At 37.9% G+C, this 23,170-nt stretch overlaps 1 protein-coding gene across 2 annotated transcripts in view; it reads right to left on the bottom strand.

The window, feature by feature from the left end:
- The window catches only part of LOC133606564 (pleckstrin homology domain-containing family A member 5-like), a 148,534-nt gene that overhangs the window by 13,829 nt on the left and 111,535 nt on the right, over positions 1-23,170 (bottom strand). For both annotated transcript variants that reach the window (XM_061960638.2, XM_061960637.2), the window contains 11 exons: positions 21,232-21,285; positions 18,924-19,004; positions 16,164-16,220; positions 16,015-16,095; positions 14,303-14,455; positions 12,607-12,708; positions 12,432-12,540; positions 12,310-12,356; positions 9,473-9,688; positions 2,618-2,753; positions 654-778 (listed from right to left, as the gene is read on the bottom strand). In XM_061960638.2, the coding sequence (XP_061816622.2) occupies positions 654-778; positions 2,618-2,753; positions 9,473-9,688; positions 12,310-12,356; positions 12,432-12,540; positions 12,607-12,708; positions 14,303-14,455; positions 16,015-16,095; positions 16,164-16,220; positions 18,924-19,004; positions 21,232-21,285 (1,161 nt within the window). The remainder of the gene's footprint in view (positions 1-653; positions 779-2,617; positions 2,754-9,472; positions 9,689-12,309; positions 12,357-12,431; positions 12,541-12,606; positions 12,709-14,302; positions 14,456-16,014; positions 16,096-16,163; positions 16,221-18,923; positions 19,005-21,231; positions 21,286-23,170) is intronic.

Below are 23,170 nucleotides of genomic sequence, written 5' to 3'. Positions count from 1 at the left end.
TTTGTGTATATTTTCATGTTGATTATTCTGTTTTCATAATATTCTATTATCTTATTTAACAAAGCAGCAGTGTTAATTTTGTTCTATGTCTTGACTACAATGACAATAGATTTTTAATACGTGTGGAAATCTTTAACAATCTAAAAATTATAATTAAATCGGTGCATTTTGTTAGTTGCTGTGGCACTATCAAATTTATAGAGCTATGCTTTTATTTACTTTGCACTGAACAGAAAATCACTATGCTCGTGTGGTTTATGGTTTAAGTGTTTCAAACATGCATCCAGTTACATAATGATACATCAGATATTTCAAGTTTCTCATTACAACCTGCCCAAAAAGGAGTAGGAAGAAGCAGAACTTAACTAGACAGTTATGCTATTGCTGTTGTTTCATGCCTTTTAGTAATAGTGACAGAATCATATATTAAATAATACAACACATGTCAACATAAACAGACCGGACCTACTTTTCAAATCTTATATCAAAGTGGTCAACCGTGTATGATGAAGTCAATTTACAATTTTCCGTAAAAAGAAAAACACGGTGAACTAAGACTGAGTTGTTTTACATAGATGGGTTGTCGACATAAGCAGGTTCTAATGTATAAAATATTTTGGCGGTCTCGGTTAATGCTAAAAAGCAAAACGTACCGATCGGGATTCGGGCTTTTTGGTCTTCCTCAGGGTGACGTAGGAGGCGATAGTTGTGGACTCGGGAGGGTTCATGGGAGATTTGGTCCTAGGGGGAACAATGCCCACTGGATAGGGGGGAACAGCTGGAGGAAGCACATTTCAGACACACAGATGTTGTGTCTGAAAAATTATTTCCATTTCACAAATGATGCAAAATTGTGAGACAAACAGTCTTATCCAAAAATTGTAATTGGCTTCAAATTCTAATATTTGTGTTGAGTATACTTTGCTGGATTATCTTGGTGGGCACAGACGCAATTTAGGAATTTTAGTGTTACGAGTAACGAGTATACTATAATTTATACTAAAACAATTTGAAATTGATATGTTATTGGTGATATAACCCATAAGAAGCCAGAGCCATTTGTGTTTGAAGTAAAATGATGGGGAATACAGCACAGACAAAGTGGAACGCGGACAGTAAAATACATTTGTGATGTCTACTAATTCATGTCAAATGTGTATATGTTATATTGTTCATGGTAAATGTATTCCTTATTTTTTAATAGCTCTATTCTAAAATAGCACAAACGTACTTCAAATTGAAGTCATAAAATCATTAATATTGTAAAATGCATTGAGTGTCTTAGCAACAAATGCTTTTCATAGAAATTTTAAGAAAAATTTAAGAATAAAATCCCGTTCATATTTTCTTAGCTCGTTTTATATGAAATAATGAAAGAAAAGTAATAAAAAACAGTTTAATTGTAATATTTGACGCCGTATTAAAACATAATAAATAACAATAAATGGCTTTAAATGACCATTAATGGCAAAATTGAGCTCTCTTACTTGACACACTGCCGGGATAGTCACACGACAATCACTCTAAAATGTTCCCTTTTTGTCACTTAAAGGGGAACTGCACATTTTTGGAAATTTTGCCTATTGTTCACAATCATTAAGAAAGACATGATGACAGATGTATTTTTCTTTTTTATGCATTCTAACTCGTCAGTGACTTAAACAGTAACCAAGTATTACTGATATTGTGAATATAAACGCTAACGCAGACAAACTATTTATAGCGGTGCTGTGACTAAAAGCTTGTGTGCCAATGTTGACACGATTGACTGGTGAGGTGTTTCCTCGCGTCTTTGCTCGTGTAAGTTTATTCTAGAACATAAATCATGCATCTCACCTTCATGGTGGAAGATTGAGGACGTATTCCCACAAGTTGGTCAACTTTGGCATCCAATTTAGAGAAAAGACGCGTGGTTCCACCCCCATTTTCTTCGCGAGGATTATGATTAATTCTTTATCTAAAATATTTTATCAATCGGCATTCTAATGACAGCAGACATTGTACAGTAATTGATGTTTCATTTTGTTTGTTGGCTCTCAAGAAGTCTGCAGTGAGCAGTAATCAGTGAAAAAAATCAAACGTTGTGATTAGTTTTTGAAATTTATGCGTCACCGTTTGTTTAAAATTATCAAAATACGTAAATATTAATTGTTATTATAAATGTGCCCGTTATTACATTACATATAAACTTACATCATGTATATAAAAACTTAATGGAGGTGTTTGGATGTTTTTTTAGGGGCTCTATAGGCAGAATTGAACGACTCCCATAGGCTCCATTGTAAGCAGACTTTTGATCGCATTTATTTAATATTTAGGATGCATAAAAAAGAAAAACATGTGTTCTTGTCCTACATAAGGATTGTGAATGTTAGGCAAAATTCCCCCCAAAAAGTGCAGTTCCCCTTTAATGTCTTAAAATGTATAAAAATTACTCATTTTAAGACAGTTAAGGGTTTTTATGGGTTAAAAACCATCCATCAAAACTGCCCATTCTTTTTACACTTCTACATTTAGGACTGGGGTTTATCCCAAACAACTTGCTAGTTTGTTGTTTGTTTGCTGAACTGATTTATTAACATATGTAATAGCTGAAGATCAAAATATGCAAAATCACCTTTGGAGGCTACAATATTGTCATTCTCCAGGGCACTTTCATTCTTGTCCTTGTTCTCGCTGTTGGCCTCGTCTACTTCCTCTTTGACTGTGGTCAGCTCAGGTTCACTCTTACATAACCGATAGTCTGGACCTTGCTGTGAGGACACAGGTGCTTTAAGTACGACCAGACGGCAACACTGGGACACATGGAGACGCATGCAAGATGGCTATTAGATATAGTACATTTGGTATTATATTGATCTCTGAGCAAGCAAAGACAACACGTTGCTAAATGACTATTTGTCTACAATTGATGACAATATATTGTACGTGGTATTCATTGCTACTGTTTTACTTTTGTGAAATACAATCTAATAGGCAGACACATATAATATAACATAACAAACATCCAATACAGTGGTACCCGTTAATGTCGACGCTTCTTGGACTGCCGTCGACACAAGCGGTTGTCAACAACTACAAAAAAGCCATCATATGCCCTTTTACTTTTAACTTTAGGAAAATGTAAAAAAAAACAGGCCGATTTTCCAAAGAAATGATCCCTTTGGTCTGAAAGCAGAAGTGGACTATCACTTTTTAGTAATAAGAACACGGTGGACCGAGACTTGAGTTAGTCAACATAGATGGGTTGTCGACATAAACGGGTTCCACTGCATAACAGTAGTTATTTTTTACTTATTTTTGTCATGCATAAAATAGCATGCATTCATACCTCACAAATACATACACATACATTTGTTTGAATGATGCTGGTGTGTATGAATCACGAGAAGAAAAAAAAAGAAAAAGAAATGTATCTTCAGTACGCTTAACGACATAGATTGAATAAATCTTCCCTTTAGTCACCTGACCAGAAAGTCTGCTTTCGTCAAAGAATATATGTAACGGATGCCAGCTAGTGTGGCTGTGTGGTAAAATTTTGGGTAAACCTGATAACACGTTAAGTGCGGGGCAAATATGCTCCTTATGGCTACAACTTTACTTATGTTTATTGAATTGCAATAAACTTACCGTTAGCCTAACACTGTAAACATTACATGGTAGCAGTCACTAGCTGCCACTATAGATAGGTACCGAATTTTGTACTTTTGTAGTTTCCAACCTGAGTCCGTCGGTACTTCAGGTACTGATTCACATAAAATCAAAAGGTAACATATTTCAATACTTTGAAACAAGCAGTCAAGCCCTCAGAGTCGGCTAAGCCGGACTGCCTCTAGGTAATGTTACAAATTTTTATGTCGCCAAAGCAAGAAGAAGGCGTTTAAAAACAGTAAGGCTCCATTTTTCAAAATGTGCAAGCTCGATGCTACTTTACATTTGACTTTCCTTAGACATGCTAAAGAATAGCATTAGAGATTTTACATTGTGATTTCAACACCTCTAAATTGGGTTATGTTGAACTACAACTAAGGTGCATGTTACAATCAAAAAGCTGGTGTGTAAAAAAAACAATACTTAAGAGTATGAACTCAACAAAAGGTAAGACTGGCACATTCAACCTAATGGCAAAGACTACTTCCTAGCTAAAGCAACAATCCGTAGTCCAGAGTCAAGCGATCTTCTCAATGATTGGTCAAAAAGCATTTACGTGACTACAGGACGCCATGTTACGTACCAGTTTGAAGCCGCAGCTAAGCGACACTGCACTTCCTCATTTCTTTTAATTGGAGAACGTTTGCCGTGTAAACATGCCCTGTTGTGTGGCACAGGAATGCGCCACTCGCACAAAATGCAGGAAGCAATTGCATACGTTTCCCGCAACGCAGAAAGGAGAAAAATATGCGACGTGAAGGTTGGAAAGCCAATAACAACAGTTTCTTGTGTGAGGTAAGCAAGCATACATACAAATGGGAAACGTGGTATATTGCACTCTCAGTAATAGTGAACTAATACACATACCCTGACAAGACTTTGCTTCAAAATTGCACCTTTTCTGCAGGTGTCACCAATAATCCAAACTAAATTAATAAATATTGCAGTAAAAATCAGCATTAGTTTAGTATTCAGGTTAATATGGTGATAATGATATCAGGAAGCTATTACTTGCCACAGCAAAACCTATGAAAAATATTCAAAAAAGAAAAAGTAAAAGCACAGGCATATATCGAGCAGTGATTACAAATACATTGAAGGCAGACACCACAGTTGACATACTTAACGCAAAAGTCATAATTTATCCGTAATTTTTGGTCCAAATCTAATGAGGATTTGGCAAAATGAGGGTAATACGTGTATTTTTGGTCGTTGTGTATTTTCTAACGTACATTTCACCAACAAGAGTGTGTTAAAGAGCCGTTGGTTACTCAACATACAGGAATATACCGGTGAGGTGCATCATAAACGGCCGCAAAATTGCTCCAAAATTATTATATACTACTTTGATGAAATAAAAGCATGTTTTATTGTAAGTTTATGAGCAGGAGTATATTTAGGAGTATATCTAGACTTATTATTTTTGGTTTATTTCGTCAGGAAAACTAACGCCAGAACAACTCAAGCTGTGCTTCCGGGCACAGCCGCACACGTCCTTGTTACCAAACATGGCGCCTCTCATTTAATTGTCCATACTCTCTCTATACATGACACTGCCGTAATCTATACACTACTCCCATCTAACACCCTGAAAATGCAACTGCAAGCACATTGTATTTAATAGTACAGTTCCATACTAGCAAATGAGACACAGTGTAGGAAAACAAGGTAACGAATGAACGGTACAGCTCAGTCCTAAATTGTTGAATTTATTGAAACATGAACACTCACAAAAGTACCGAAAATTGGTACCATTGAATACCAGTATTGATTCCAAAGTACCGGGAACTGGCTCCGTATCGCTTTAAATGTTAAAGGTACCCATCCATAGCTGCCACAAACAGAAAAAACCCTTAAGAACTTTACGAGTGTGCCATGCTGCCAATATATAAACAGAACTGTGAAGAGGTATAAAGTTCATAAATAACTAGCCAATTTGCACCATTCTGTTGTATTCCTGACTCTAGTACTGTCACGATTTAACAAACTGGGGCACCCAAAAGCAGACAAAAAGACAGAGCCAAAGTCCAAAGGTGTTAATTTAAACAAACGAGAGATGAGGGAAAGGAGTAGTCAGCTGGAGTGGAGGTGTTTGGCAGGCAGGCAGGCTTGTAGTAGGTAGGCACTGAAGGCAGATGAAAACAGGGGTAAGTTGAGGCGCAAAAACACCAGGAGCAATAAACACAAAACACGAGGAGCAATAAACACAAAACACGAGGAGCAATAAACACAAAATCAGCAGATCAACAAGATAATCAAAAATGCTAGGGAAAACTGGCTAGAAGCGTTACCACGTGTAGAACTGTGAAACGATCTGGCAGCGCCGTGTAAGAAGACCACAGCTTTTATAGATTGGAGGTGATGAGAAGATGGCAGGCAGGTGAGTGAGATGATCAGCGACAGGTGTGCCAAACTGTGAAGCCAGGAACCAAAACTCCGCCCACACATAACCACACAAAGACAAACACATAGAAACACAAGACACTGTGACAGTGACTCCGCCTCACCGAACGCCCCCAAGGCGATCCACCAGGCTTGTCAGGGTGGTCATGGTGGAAATCAGAGATGAGAGAAATGATCCAGCCAGTGAGTCACTGTCACAGTCCCTGCAGTGTCTTGTGTTTCTATGTGTGTGGTAATGTGTTGGCGGAGTTTTGGTTCCTGACTTCCCAGTTTGGCACACCTGTCACTGATCATCTCACTCACTTGCCTGCTATCTTCTCATCACCTCCAATCTATAAAAGGCGTGGTCTTCTTACACGGCGCTGCCAGATCGTTTCACAGTTCTACACATGGTAACGCTTCTAGCCAGTTTTTCTAGCATTGTAGCATTTTTTAGGAACTTACTGATCTGCTGCTTTTGTGTTTTTTGCTCCTGGTGATTTTGCTCCTCAACTTCTCCCTGTTTTCCTCTGCCTTCAGTGCCTACCTACTAAGAGCCTGCCTGCCTGCCAAACACCTCCATTCCAGCTGACTACTGCTTTCTCTCATCTCTCGTTCGTTTAAATTAAAACCTTTAGACTTTGGATCTGTCTTCTTATCTGCTTTTGGGTCCGCCAGTTTGTTAAATTGTGACAGAAGGATCTGGTCCAAATGGACCCAGCAGACTTTGAAAGGGTCATGGAGGTCGTTAGCAACCAGGGTCAGCGTCTGGTAAATCACCAACAACTCCTTCAGACCCTGGTAGATGAGGTGTCGAAGATTACCACTAAGCTTAAGACCATCTGTGCTGTTCCACTGCAGGTTCCGCAAGCAGAACCACTTCAAGCTGATGGTGCTGCCCCTCGCCCAGCACCGGTTGTCCCAGCAGCTGAGCCTCATCTTCCACCTCCTGCAAAGTATTCTGGCAACCCCAACACCTGCCGTAAGTTACTAACCCAAGTTCAGCTCACCTTTAATGCTCAGTCAACTTGGTTTGTCCATGAGGCAGCCAAAATAGCTTTCATTGCCAGCATTCTTAAGGGGCCTCCCCTCAGTTACTTCAATGCCCTGCATGAGCAAGGTTCCCCCGCAGCTCAGTCCTTTGCTCTCTTCGCCGCTGAGCTCAAGCGGATTTATGATCACCCCATTCATGGACAACAGGCCGGTCAGCACGTTTTGAGACTCTGCCAAGGCAGACGTTCTGTGAGAGAGTTTGCCAGCGAGTTTTGTTCCTTGGATGTTGAATCTGGTTGGAATGACCAGGCACTGCTCGCCGCCTTCCAGAGTGGGCTCAACCGGGCCATTGGCAGGGAGATTACACTGAGGCAGGAGCTTGATTCCTTAGATGAGGCTATTACCACCGCCATTAAGATTTCAGACCAAATAGTTCAGTGGCAAGGCAAAACGTTTCCCTCCAAGTCTACTGCTCCTTCCATCGACTGTGTTTTTTTTGCCAGATGAACCCCGACGTCCTGTACCCCTAGCCTTGCCCTCCGGGTCCCCAGGTGAAGAGCCCATGCAATTAGGTTGGACCCGTCTCTCTGCTGACGAGGGCCTCAGATGGTTTAGGTTGGGGGTGTGCCTCTACTGTGGACAACCCGGCCATCTTTGTGCCTCCTGCCCCAATCGGCCAAAAGAGGAGGCAGGAGCGCAGTTTGGCGACTTTCCACCATTTCTCCCTCCACCCTCCCTTGGTTTTGGAGTTTTTGTTAAACTTAACGTTTGGAATTCGTTATAGAAAGAGGGGCTCCTGTCAGAAGTGCTACTGACAGTTTGGTTATGTTTGGGTTTTCCTGTGTTGAAAATCACTTCCTGTCCTGGTGCTCTTTTTTAGTCAGTGTTTCCTGTTTGGTCTATGTGTTTTGCAGTACCTTTACTTTCTGTTCCATGTCCTGTCAGCACACCTGTTCCTTGTTTTATTAGTTCTATTTAGTTCCACCTGGGTTCCTCCTTCAGTGCTGGATCATTCTTCCGTTGAGACTGATGCTTCGTCTGCTGTTTTGGTTCAATGCTTCCTTGTGAGTAATTGTTTTTTTTACTTGCATTCCACCTGCCATTCTCTGCATCCTTGGGGTCACGCTGTAAGCAACGCTCAACAGATTGCGACAAGTACTTAAAGATTAATGGAATCCTCTTGCTCTGTACTGTATGTCTCCCCAAAGACCATTAATTTTTTCCAAGCCCAGTAGTTGTCCTCACCCCCCAAAACCAGCTGATCTCAATAGAGTATTTTAAGTGGGCCATAATCCTTGATCCTTGGAGTATTTTGACCAGAATATTTTACGCCACCCATTAACTGTTTTAATATATTGCATAATATGTCAAATGTTACGTTCAATTAAAAAGAACGGCTTAGCACAGGCTAGCAGGAAAGCCCGTGCCAACGAAAAAGAAAGAGGAGACCAAGTAAAAGTTTGCACATATTGTAAACTGCCATCGTCAAGTCCTGTAATACAAGCAACATGAGAAGTCACTTGATTAATCATCACCCAGAAAAGATTGACACAAAACCAAATTGTAAACCACGCCAAATATACATTTGTGGGGCCTTTCAGTCAAGTTTTCCTCATGACAGCATGTTTATAATGTCAGTTTAAAAACACTAATCTGAATGTTGTTTTTACGTTTGTTTTTTACTTCAAACACTGTTCCTTCACTGTTCTTTGCACTTTGAAAATAACTCCTTGTAGTTTACAACATTTGAGCATTAGGATTGTTTATTTACAGTAAGTACCTTAACAAAACCAGCACTTAATTTGTAATACTAAGGAATTTTTTCCAAGTCATCTTTTTTTGACATTACTGCAATAATATCGTACCATGGTCTTAATACAGTGATATCATACCGTGAGATTTTAATATCATTACATCCCTAGTATTGATACCACGGCTAGTATTAGTATTGGATTGATACTAGTGTAATGACATTGATATTTGTAGTACATTTTTACAAATGTGTGTTTTTCATATTGTGGTTATTGATATATAGTCCCTGGACACATGAAGCTTTTTGGAAGCAAAAAGTTAAAGAATTTCAATGGAGCCAATACTGTAATAGTTTTTGTTATTGTTCACTAATTTTGCACAATTGACTTTATATTCACTCAAACAGTTGTAGTGTATATGATACAATGGAAGAATTGTTTTATTCTGTTAATATTGTATTGGTATCAGAAACAATGACCGTGGATTTAGTCAGTATTGGATCAATACTAAAATTTGCAGTATTGCCTACCCCTTGTTGCAGGTCAACTGAAGTGTTTTCAGGATGTTTAAAAATTACAAACAAGAGGATGATGTAGAAATAATAGTAAGCACACAGAATTCTCAGCAGATGATTTTGTGTGCTGGTTGATGGACATCACAGCCGACAATGAAAGCAAATACTGTAAGTATGGACCTTTTCTGATGACCTTACACAGTGCGGGCCATTCCTAGAGCCGGTTTTGCGGTCCTCAGGACGTTGTGTGTAAGGAGGTGGACGGCTGCTGGAGTTTGGATGGTGGGGGTGCAAGTAAGGGGGGTGCTCTGATGAATAGTAGTACTGTGGAAGTGGAGGACGAGGGGGAAGGCCATTGTCGTCCTTGAGAGGACTGAGTGGCAGCAACGTCACTGCCTGTTAACAGTTAACACAGCTGTTCTCATTCCAGAAATCTAGATAGACTCACTGATATGATGCCAAAGGATGCAATTGGTGTTTTTGTTGTTGCAAGAAACCAAGTCAAAAAATGTGCATGAGATATTTAAGCTCGACTTTTCTCACTGATAATTCCATTACTATGGCAATATTATAAAGCTTTCAATGGACTTCATTGGATGTAGGGTTTATGTTAGATGCTCAATGTGACTTGTGGTCAGGCTGTAGCAGGTTATCTTAGTTAAGTGTGGGGTTTGAAGGTCTAAAAATACAGGTAGCGACCACAATAAAGGGAGATGTGTGACTCCAGGCAATTCTACAGTTGTTGGATTAGTAACATGCTTACATTAATTAACAATGGGTGTACAGTATATAACATCCAGCTTGAAGTTAAATCTTATTTGTCATATCAAATAAACCTCAAATTAGTGCTGGAAATACCCCTGTACCAAGTGCTACATAGTCATATTTAATAATTATATTAACAAACATCAGCTAAAGCTAAGGAAACTCCAAACCACAAACACTTACTGTAAATGGGAAAATTGTCAAAAACAAATACAATCACAATTGGTTTTTTTTTATCTTGTCTTATTAGTGCGGTTTTCTGTTCATAATTGTATTTTAAATGAATGAAGCTCTGCTTTTTATGTCAGTTCAGTGTTATTTTTTTTTTTTTACGCAGTTACACTTCAATAATTTGCATCAGGAATAATAGATCGACCCATACAGCGTCACTTTTCTGTGATGTATTGGCCAATTTAATATTTGGAAGCAGAGCTTGTCATTTCTATTGACTGTAGGCTTTTCGAATGATTTCAATCTGATGTTATACTCCCATACCCACCTTTACGAGGAGCAACAACAAAAATATCACAATTGAACATGCATCATTTATGCTAAACTGTGTTATCTAGTAGGGCTGTGAATCTTTGGGCAGCACACGATTCCAGTCGATTTCGATTCTTGAGGGCAACGATTCGATTCAGAATCGATTCTTGATTCAAAACGATTCTCAGTTCAAAATCAATACTTTTTTAACAACATTGAGTGTCAGTTCTATGATTAACTACATTCCTCCATAAAATAGATAACAGCTCTGATAAATTGCTATACTATTTAAAAAAAATGGTTTTGTTTAATAAAATTCTTCCCAAACATTTAATAAAGTCAAATACAAATAAAACAAGAGAAGGTACCCACCCTTTTCTTTTCCAAAGTTAATCTGTACAGTAGATATGGGCATCTACATCAACAATATGATATGCCTGAGTGGCTGACCCAAAACAAAAAAATGGGGGGGAATTTTTGGAATCGATTAAGATTAGTTACAACTAAGAATCGCGATTAATTCGAAAATCGATTTTTTTTTTGACACCCCTATTATTTAGTGTTAAATATTACTCACACATTTATAATCCATCCATCCATCCATTTTCTACCGCTTGTCCCGTTCGGGGTGCTGGAGCCTATCTCAGCTGCATTCGGGCGGAAGGCGGGGTACACCCTGGACAAGTTGCCACCTCATCGCAGGGCCAACACAGATAGACAGACAACATTCACACTCACATTCACACACTAGTGTCAATTTAGTGTTGCCAATCAACCTATTCCAGGTGCATGTCTTTGGAGGTGGGAGGAAGCCGGAGTACCCGGAGGGAGAACATGCAAACTCCACACAGAAAGATCCCGAGCGCAGGATCGAACCCACGACCTTCGTATTGTGAGGCAGGTAACCCCTCTATCACCGTGCTGCCCATTTATAATATTAAATAAATACTGTATCTTAATTTGTTAATTTTATACAATCTGTAATTCAACTGTTAATTTACTTAACACCAATAAATTATGTATGGAGTCTAAGAATGTCACTTTTCTGTCCAGCTTCTAATTGAAAATCTTTTTTATGCTCAGCTTTATTTTATTAGATACTAGCTTTGAACAAGTGATATTTTTTTTTGTAATTTATCCAGGTTTTTTTTACTGCTATAAGCATATTTTTACACAGGATTTTAGTTCAAATTGAGTTTATTTCTTATTTTTATAAAACCCAAATGAAGTCCAGTTTTTCCTATCCAGTGGTAAAAATGCAGTGAAAATCTTACTTTTTCCACCAAGAAACATTTTTATTCTTAACACATATATACTTTATTGTATTAAAATAAACTAATTAATATTCTACATTTTTACAGTGGAACCCATTGATGTAGACATCCTCAAATCTGCTGAAATAAGCGGTTGTCGACACAACCAAAAATGTGCACAAATGTGACTTTGGCCAGAGACAGAAAGAGATGGGCGATAATAAAATATTTTTGATTTATCCACAAATCTGCTTTTACAAAAACCCGCAAGCGATTATTCAAGAAATTAACAAGACCCACAACATAAAGGTTCTTAAATTTAATGACGACTTAAGCAGGCATTTTGATAATAGTAAAAAGCATGCGCCGAACCAGGACTTGATGAACTGGTCGACTTAGTAAATGAGATCAACTTAAATGGGTTCCACTGTATTGGGGATGATAAATGCTCATAGTCGATTGGTATTTTTCTGAATACCGCTGAAAATGTTCATCATTGTTGACACAGAAGCCTACCTCATTCTTTTGTAGACTGGAGAGTGGCTTGGAATCAGACCAATCTGCTGAAATCAAATTGTAATTTTACAAGTGACAGATTAAGCAACAAAACTGACATTTCATTTATTCGAGACACCTACTGCTGTCTGTGCTGCGCTGTGGTTTGTTTTTACTCAGTGCCTCCATCACATCCTGGATCCTCCATAGTTCCTTCTGGATCTGAATGTGTCGATGGCTTGGAGGTTCTGTCTAAAGACACACAGCAATACAGTTTAGATGTCAATAACTGAGGAAAATGAGCATTATTTGTGTAACCTGTGGGCTGCCCAGGGCTTCCAGCTGCTCCAGAAGGTTAGACTTGGCCAAGGTGACATCACCCTTTAACTTATCGTACTCCCGCCACGAACGTTCCAGCTCCTGAAACCAAGTCAGAAAGCAGGTTATTAGGACATAAAAGCTGCTAGAAGATTAACATTTACGTTTCCAGACATATGTTCTCTAAGGTAACATGTTAGTTTAGAGCTTTTTTTTAATGAAAAAAGTTACAAAGCTCACTTTTTAAAATGAAAGATTACTACCTACGTCACATTAATCTTTATTTTTGACTTCTGACAAGGGCTGCAAATTTCTGTGCCTTTTTTAAATCGTTAACATTAATGTTCAAGGTTTCCTGTTAATGTATTTGATCGTGGTGGAGTACCACGGAAAAAAATTAGCTGCAACACCTTAAAAATTATGTTTTTAGCTTGAAAACCATGTAAAGTATTTTATTGTAGTGTCCAGAAGAAGACAAAGTCTGACGCTTTTGTAGCTTTTTTTGCCAATCTTATGCTAACTACGGGCCCAATTCCAATAAGTATTTTCTCCGTGGACACACGTCCATCTCTGTGCTTTACTTTGAGACGCACATAATACTTCCTCATTCTCTGACAACACGGTGTGTTTAAGACCATGGCAAAAACCAACATCATAACACACGAACATACACTTTATGACCAGCAGGTAGTAACAGTATGAATGGATAACGTAGTTTATTATTTGCGCACTATTGACTGGTGATGAACCAAAAATTTGGCCGCCAAAAAAAGACATGCTTTATTCTCCGGAACAGCACTGCTGAAACTGAATGTTGTGATGACGTAAGCCACATGGAACAGGTTGTCTGGAGCAGAAGCACCATGTCCGCACTGTGGCCGTACTTTAATGTATCCGACAGCGAGCTACAAAATCTAAGATGACAGTAGCGACTTTTAAGCAGCACGACGCAAGTGTGACGTTACGCTCGCTGCGACTCTCTTTTTGTCACGGACATGGAGAAATCGAGAGACAGAAGTAGAGTCTCTCAACACAAGTACAGTCTTCAATAACACCAGAAATAGATGCCAGATATGTTGCTTGTCGTTTTTGATGAATAAGAGATTTAAAGGATTGGAGAAATCACAAATTACATTGTACAATAAGCAGTAACAATTGAGAAATAGGGCCACACATTATTATGTAAGAAAAAGTATATGTTAATACTATAATAACAGATTTATTTTAAATGTATGTATACTTTTTTCTACCTTTTTAAAGAAAATATATATATGTGTATATGTATATATATATATATATATATATATATATATATATATATATATACATAAAAGTTAATGGGAAATAAATCTACTTTGTTGCTTTTTCCCACTGGTTACACTCCCTGACATAATAGTGGCCAGGATTCACACTCGCACCCCATCAGAGGACAGTTGGGTGCATTATTGCATCTTCAGGTGGTGAATTCCATCATTATATTCTCATAATTTCAAAAAAATATGGTACAAAGTGTGTTCCTTTTAGCCTGAACAGAGTATGCGTACTTATCTTTCTAATTATGGGGCAATTGCAATTTTCCAGGGGCTGTTGGCAGCAGTAAGTATAAGTTATCTGTCCTGTTCAGCTACATGTAACAAATACAATTCCTCCATCTGCCCTACAGGAAAGCACAAATTAAAGTTTTTGATTTGCTCACCGTATTGACTCTGGACAGTTCCCGGCAGGTGCTCAGCAGACCGTTTTGTAACACGTCTCTCTGTTGAACCAGGCTTTGGGCAGCTGAAGTACTGGAATTGCTCTGTTCACTTAGCTCCTGACTGGCAGACAGCAGCGCTGTCTCCAGAGTGTGCTGGAAAACCCAAGAAAAACAGAGTAAAAATAAAACCGAGTACATGACATGAGGTTTGTTTAAAGCAGGGTTATGAGTTTTAGTTACCCTTAGAGGGGCAGTTTTAACTGTTAAAGATGCATACACATCTAATTGTATTATTACATAAGTGCCCCTGCAATTCAATTAGTATATCATTTTTATTTTATTTTCATTTTTGCCAGCACTTTTAGTACAACTACTACAGTAATCTGGCAAGCAGACAAACATATCTGTTTTAATTTTGTGGTCCTTTGTAATTGGCTACAAATGTTTGGGAAATAAATGCATTTAGCAAAAAAGATGAACGATGTGATTAATGCCTTGATGGTTTTAATGAGCCTGTTCCGCACATCAGTCAGTACAGCCTTAAAATATGTTGGACCATTTCATCACATTCAACGACACATTGGATTGTATTTTAAAAAATTAAAAAGTTTCAGTATCCCCCACCCCTATTGGACACCCCTGACCAAACTCACTCACTCACTTTTTTCTATCTCTTTGAAGGGGGCCACACACTAGGGGTTGGATGAACATGTTTTGCTTTATTCATTATTGAAGTATTTCTTGCCACCTTATGTTGTATATTTCTATATGAGAGTTTCAGTTTATTTTATCATCTATTATTATACCTACAAATGTGATTTTTTTTTACTCTGTCGACGTCTACTCCGTCTGATTGTATTTGTGTTTTACTTTCACTTCTACTCTTACCGAATAGCATTACAGTATTTGAATTAGTTTTACTTATTTTCAAAGATAGTCTGTTTTGTCAAATTATCTCTTTAATTTCTTAATTTCTTCTGTTATTTTTATAAGCTTCTCTGTGTTCTCTCCAGAACAAAATGCGGTTATATCGTCTGCAATTAATACTAACTTGAAGTCCTTTGTAACTTTACAAATGTCGTTTATATAGAGATGGTACAATTTTGGTCCCAGTATTGATCCCTTTGGTACGCCACAAGATGTATTTATCATTCTCCAGACGGATATTCTGCCTGTTTGTTGTTCCAACATACTAATTGTCTCGCACAAAGTGCGCCATTTTACTGCAAGAACTTGTCTGTGTCGTCACTCCAGCTGTCTGGCGGAGCGGACACATGCCACGCTCCGCATGCAGCCGGTGAGTGTTGGCTGAACACTCAAACTTGCAGCAGCCGCAACGCATATGCACCCGTTGGAATCTTGGGGTGGCTACATTAATGCCCGCCGCTGAATGCCAAAATGGTGGAATTGTCACGCATGTCGAGGAAGAGAAGGACACATTGTGAGTGCAAACTGTTCATGCGCACTACAAATCCACTCGTACAAAGAGTCCGCGTGAGCTCCAAATAAGTGTGATTTTACATGCAAGGATTTTGTCACTGTTTTGACAGCATTGATGAAAGATCATTGTGGCGTACACTGCACACTTCTTTAAGCGTGACATGCATAAACAGAAATATATGGCACAATGAGCTTCATTTTCAGGCTTAAAGTGACCGGTCGGATCTGGCCCACAGGCCTTGAGTTGGACACCAACATGCTGAAAGATCTACCTTTTCTCGATGTAGTTGTTGCAGTTTCTCCTCTTGCACCCTCACTGCTCTGTCCTGCTCACATAATCTGCTCAGTTTGGCCTGTCACACCAAATCACAGACAAATTAGCAACAACCTGTCGGAACGCATTGAAGTATGTTTGTCTTACATCTATGTCCTCCTTGTGTTGGCCCAAAGAGTCATCTTTGTATTCGTCTGGGCTGATCTGTAAAAAAAAGTTTTAGAAAAGACACTGACTTGAAAGTGAAAAATACATTCATTCAGTATACTCCTCACATTTCAGCAAACACTATGTTGTCAAATTGGGATATAATTTAAAGTAGTCAGTGTACAATTTATCTCGTTACTCTCTTGTGTTGACAGATTTTTCGTCAATAAAGGCGTTGTGTTGTCTTTTTCAGTAGATCATAAACCTATGCTGCTATACAAGCTGTACAATGATTATCGTAAAGTACAGTATATCCGAGTTTTCTTTTTATAGGATTGTCCCTCACTGAAATGTTAGGATAACACTCATATTCGTGAGATACTGTACATGATGATGAAAGATGGAATGTGAAGTGGAATGTAATTTCGCACAGAAATGATAGAAATAACTGTAGAATTAACAAAAGACATGGTAAAGAGAAGTCAATAGACAAATAAATAATACATTTTTGCCACATCTCCCATTGTAAAGACCACTACAGAATATATGGCGCTCTTCGTGACAAAAAGCTTTTGTGAATCCTCATGTCTGGGCAAGCTTGACTCCAAAATCCCGGCGAGCACACTGTGCAGCGCCCAAAGACACCACACTTTGCTGGTGCACGTTTGCTCATGCATTAGCACCTGCACAGGTAAGCTGAACATTTTGCTACACAAAATGAACAAAGGCTAGAAATAATCCTCAAAGCCCACAGGCCACTTACTCACACAAATGCATGCATGATAACCGCCAATTTGCGCAACAGAAATAAAAGTAACTGAATGCAAAGTTTAAATCTTGTTGTGCAGTATGAGGGTCAAAGGCAGGCACACAATACTGAGATAATGAAATATTTGTATAATTTTAATTTATTTATTTTAAGCAGTCAGATTTTTTATTTATTAATTAACAATTAATTGTATGGCTTAAATAATATATATACATTGTTATGATTTTTTTATTATTATTATTATAACATTAACAGCTTGCCATTAATCACTGAATAACAGACATTTACACGTGTTAATACTGCATACATGATAACTATGTAATTGCTTTTGGAGAATGATAGGGTTGGGCAAACTGTTCCAAATAGCATAGCATTGATACCATGGGTGGTATCAGTTTTGGATTGATATTTGCACATTTTTCAGTTGTTTACCATGTTGATTTTCACAAATATCTGTTATTGTTATGTTGTTCATATTGTTACATTGTTGATATTATTTACAAACTCTGGGAATACATTACTAGACAGAGGAAACAAAATAATTTGAATGAGAGCCAAAAGTACTTTTTCATTTGTTTACTTATTTTGCACTATTGGCTTTAGTGTTGCCCACTTGTATTAATGTGTTCATATTGTCACATTGAATTATACTGTATTGTTGTATTTATACACTGATAAATTGTTCACAAAAGTATGTTGATAAAAAAATGTGTTTATTTGCCTAAAAGTGCTGTGTTTTATTCTGACCAAAATTATGATCAACAAATATAAAGCCAAATCATAAAAGCATCAAGTAAAAAGTACCTGTATCTTCAATTCTGACCCTGTGTTACTGTATCAGTACCAATGCCAACATTTGCAGTGTCACCCATCCCTACTTTAGCATCTTAAAAACATGTTGGTGACATGCTTCAGCCATTTAACAGTGTTAAAGATAAGAATAGTGAGATAAGAAGTGCATGACTATCGAGTAGGGATATTGAAATAAATTGTTTTGGGGGCCACATTTCCAGAAAGCTAAGGACACTTCACTTAGTCTTCACTTGTATGTACTGGAGAACCAGCATCCTCTACAGTAGACATATGATTTTGGTCTATTTATTTTGTCATAGTTACAGGAGCGCTCCGCAGTTTTTTAAGGACCTTCTGCAAAAAAGGGAGTCTCAAAACCTTGAATATCCCAAATAATGAAAAAGAGACAACCTAAAATGAAACCTTGAGGACCACGAGCAGTCTAACTAAATAGGTTGACCAAATGACTGCTGCCTTCATCTGATGTAAACAAAGTACTGGAACACCTTTGTTGCAAAATTCACAGTACTATTTTTTCTTGAAAAACTGCCAAAAAGGAGAGGACTTAAAAGGGTGCCTTGAGGAATGCCTAAGTTATTTAAATCACGAGTTTGGACCCCAGTGTTATATGTTTGCTAGCAAGGTTAAAATGTTAAAGAAAGGCTCTGCCCATGTATTTACAGTGGTCCAAGTTCCTCTATACAACATGATGAGCACTTAAGTATTTTTAGGAATCTTTCTGCAAAAATGTTTGTCCAGCAAGTTTTGAACTAAACTTGGGAGCTTGTATGCTGTCATTCCCGGGCCAGATTTGGCCCCTGGGATACTAGTTGAATAGGCCTGTTGCAGAGCATTGGACTATAAGCTGTGTTCAACCCAAATCTCTTTGAACAGCAGCCAGATAGCAAAAAACTACAGAAAAAAATCCCATTAAACAATGTGATGTCGATGAAGTTTTCCATTGGATGATGAACTGACTGACCACATCCAAAATGGAGAAACGGGAAGTGATATTGGAGTGAAGATCATTTGTATACAAAGGCAAATGTTTGGCTTGAGTCAACTGTCAGATCTTCTCATTTAGGACAAAAGAAACAAAACAAGTTGCAAGATCATATCTTTGAACGCCATCAAATCTGGTGAATCCCAAATTGACTGAGTGAACAGTGATTCAAGCCACAAACCGCCTGGAATCTTACTTGCTGGTAGAGTTGCGGCCTTGGTGCAGAGTTCTCGATCATAGTGTGAATCATGAAGATAAGTGGTTCGTTCTCCTTTTTCTAGCAGCATAAAGGAGAAACAGGATATCGTGGTGTGAGGGTTGACCGCCGATCCGCTGCATCGATTACAACAGGGGTTCTCAACCTTTTTTTTTTTTACCTCTGGGCCCAACTTTTCCAGTACAGAGGGGCCTGGGTGCCCACTCAAATATCAACACTGAATTTGTACTCTGACCCTTGATTTGAAATCATATTCAATAATTAAATCTAACCTACTTACAGTTTAACACGATACACCTTGTCAAATGATGTGGAACTTACTATCAAGCCTTAAGTCAGGCTCATTACAAAAATAAATATCAAATATACTGCAAAAGAAGGGATTCAAAAAGTGATCAAAAATACATTTACATACAATTACGTAGTGCTAAAATAAACCAATTTTAACTTAATCTACCAAAAATAATAATGTATGTTTCTTAAATAAAATAAAATAAAATTTAAGTGCAAATGAAAATACAGCTTCTAATTTTTGCGCTTAGTAAACATCTCTATGACTTTCAGACTTCTTCTGCTTGTTTGATATTGACATTTCTGCCACAGGTGGTGGAAAAGTGCATTACAATTGAATACCGCTGCGGCACATATGGACCGCAGCTGAGAAACAGATTTGCGGCCCAACAGTTAAACATTGGATAACAATGTGGCAATGAAGCAGGATAAATGCTACTTAGAAAAAAGTTGACTATCCAAACCGGGACAAAAGGCAGAAAATGGATAGATAGATAGATAGATAGATAGATAGATAGATAGATAGATGGACTATCCAAACCCCAAATCTTTGTTCTGTGTCTTAACTGCTTGAACGACGGAAGAGTTGATACTGGGTTTGAGTCACACTATCGACTGTTTTAAGTTCTGGCTTATTTTTTTAAAATGTGTTCCCCCTTCTTTTCCAAATTACCTAAATACAGTGGAACCCGCTGATCTTGATGCTCCAAGCGGTGTTCAACATAACCAAACCAAATTTACCATTTCTTGTCATTACTTGAGTTTGGTCAGAGACATAAGGAGGATGAGTGATAATGAAGGATTCTTAAACCTGAAATGTTGTTGTATGTCTTGACTACAATCACAATAAAGCTTTTGTACATGCATAAATAATCACAAAAGAAAGGGTGCTGTTTCACACTACTTCGTAATAATGAAGATAAAAGTAATACAACAGATGTAGACATAAAAAGGCCGATTTGTCATAAAATGACCCCTTTGTATATCAAATGTTGTGTCGACAAAAGCGGTCGACCAAGTACAGCAGTGGTCCCCAACCACCAGGCCGCGGCCCGGTACCGGTCCGTGGATCCATTGGTACAGGGCCGCACAAGAAATAAAAATTAATAATAATAATAATAAAAAAATAATTATTTTATTTTATTTTTTATTAAATCAACATAAAAAACACAAGATACACTTACAATTAGAGCACAAACCCAAAAAACATCCCTCCCCCATTTACACTCATTCGCACAAAAGGGTTGTGTCTTTCTGTTATTCATATTTCTAGTTCCTACATTATATATCAATATAGATCAATACAGTCCTCAGGGATACAGTCCGTAAGCACCCATGATTGTATTTTTTTATGACAAAAAAAAAAGCATACCACCCTAATTATATCAAATAAATGATTTTTTTTTTAGTTATTATGGAAAGGGAGTAAACAGTCCTGGGGCGAGTAATACAAACTCCACAAAATATGCTCCAAAAATATGAAATGCTAAATATATATTAATCTTATGTTTCCCTCAAATATTCGTCCTGTGTTTTATTCTGATTGAAATCATGATTAACAAATGATAGCAATATTATAAATCAGTATTTGTAAAACTGATCCTGTATTTACTTGGTATCGGATTGATACCAAAATGTGCAGTATTGACCACCCTTATTATCTAGCGTACCTTTTGTTGTGTTGCTGTTGGCCCCAGTAAGGAGACATTTTATTCAAGAAGAGACTGAAGGCAAGAAGGACTACAGCAGCAATGTGGAGACTGTGGATTATGATTATGAATTCATGGCCAAAGCATAGCAACAAGGTAGGCTAGTGACTTTTAATCTTATTAACGGAAACTGTGAGCAGTGTAATAAGGATCATGCTGTGGAAATGATAAATGCTATAATACTGGCCCAATAAAAAACATGATCTCCACTTGAGGAACATCTCATAGGTATTTTCAGCAATTGGGTTTCAAGCAGCTCAAAACAGACAAGAGGAAGGGGTCCTAACCTGGCTTTGGAGGTAAACAAGGTTCCTTTGAAGATGGTGGGAAAGAACATCAGTCTGCAGGCGCAGCAGGAAAAAGAGGAAAAGAAGCAGAAAGCAAGGATCTGTTTGGTAAAAGGTTCTCAAAGAGTTAGCAAAAGTTACCAATAGAAACAAACTAACAGAGAAAGAGAGGGTTTTATTAAGCAATGACTTGACATTGTAGCTGTTTCTGTTCAAACGGAGAGGGCTTTAACAAGATTTCTTTGTATGGACTTAATTAAATTTTGTATTGAGCGGAATACTGCTTGCCAGAGAAGTTATGCGAATGCACAGTTCTTTGTAGCTGGAGCTCAAATTCACATAAGTCCCAGGCATCTAAAAGTTTTCCACCAAGGGCCGCATTCTGAAAAATTGAAGGATGCGGGCTGCCACATCGATACATTTTGTACTTCAAAGATGCTAAAATCAATCCATACAGACCAATATATGTTAAGCTATATGAACAAAACATCCACAGCTTACTAGCAACTTCATTTTAGTTTTGCAATATACCGAGAGTCAATAAATACACGAGTTGTAGCACGAAAGTAGAACCTCGGTCAATCTTTGGACAACCCCGGCATAAATGATGGAGGATTTGGGAGCGGATCACTACATTGAGAGGTTGAATAATACAATAATGTGATTGAACAAAATGTCCATTTAAATAATTTATTCATATATTGGCAGTCCTTCTGTTGCGATGTTTCATGGTTACGATGTGCTCCCAAAAATTATAAATACCATACAGAAAGAAAAAACTAACTGGTTACGTGAGTGTGGTGAATTAATACTTGGTCGTGCGCTGTGACACTAGGGAAGGGCAGGGTGACTGTTCTTATCTTCTGTTACCTTTTTCCTTTCATTATTTATCCCGAGTTTAAGGCATACTTTTCTGACAGTGCCGCGTACAGTGTGGCAACAGAACTTATAACTACAAAGATCGACATAGACGGAAATCCCTTTTTCGCCAGATACTTGCAGACTGCTCGGGACTCTGTGTCTGTTATCTTAACTCTTTGCAAAAATAATAAACCTAAAGAATAAATGTGCAAGTTATTTTGGTCTTTCTTTTAGGTAATCTTTGATCGAATAAGACAACATTGGCAACATGGACTCTTACAGGTCTAATACTCTAAAACCAAAGGACTTCAGAGTCTAAGGATTAATTTTTCCAGCTGAAATTTGACCAGCTAATGTGTAACGAACAGCTTGTATTTATTAAATAAAGACGTCACACAACAAAGTTTCTGCCAACTTGCGCGAATTGTAATGAGCAACACACAATCCCTTTGTTGCAGAGAACCAGGTACAGTATGTTTAAGTACGGTACTGTATTTACACTTCTGGGCCTACATTTTACTGTTACTTTTTCTGTTATTGTTATGCCATATACAATGTTTTGGTCCGTTGGTGTGTTCGGCGTTCATGCTTGTCTCACTCAGAACCCCTTTCTGAAAAGGTCTTGGTCCACAGGTCTACTTGTTTGGTCTGGTCTAGTATGTTCTAGACTGCGTCCACACTTGACCGAACGAACTGCACTAGCAGAGCAATAAAGACTGTAGTCTGTTTGATTTAGACCAAAAATAACAAGTGTGAATGCACCCTTAAATTCGAAATGTTTTCGTCATTTAGAAATCAGATAAAACGTTCGTATGAATCGAGATTACTAATTATTTTCGAATTATTGGCTCTAGTCTGGATGTTAGACTGTAAGATAGCTGAGATGGAATCTTATGGTCGACATCAGCGATTCTTAAACTGTGGCATTAATGGTACCGCTAATGGTATGCGGGCTCCATATAGTGGTATGCCAAAGAATCATTTCATTAAATATTCAAACAGAGTGTAACTGTTCAAACTGTGTGTAATGTTACAATGAGCAAAAATATCAAATGTACTTGTTAAATAAAATCTCTGC

This window comes from Nerophis lumbriciformis, linkage group LG05 (genome assembly GCF_033978685.3).
Source record: "Nerophis lumbriciformis linkage group LG05, RoL_Nlum_v2.1, whole genome shotgun sequence".
NCBI lineage: Eukaryota > Metazoa > Chordata > Actinopteri > Syngnathiformes > Syngnathidae > Nerophis > Nerophis lumbriciformis.
This window is presented reverse-complemented; position numbering and strand designations above follow the sequence as displayed.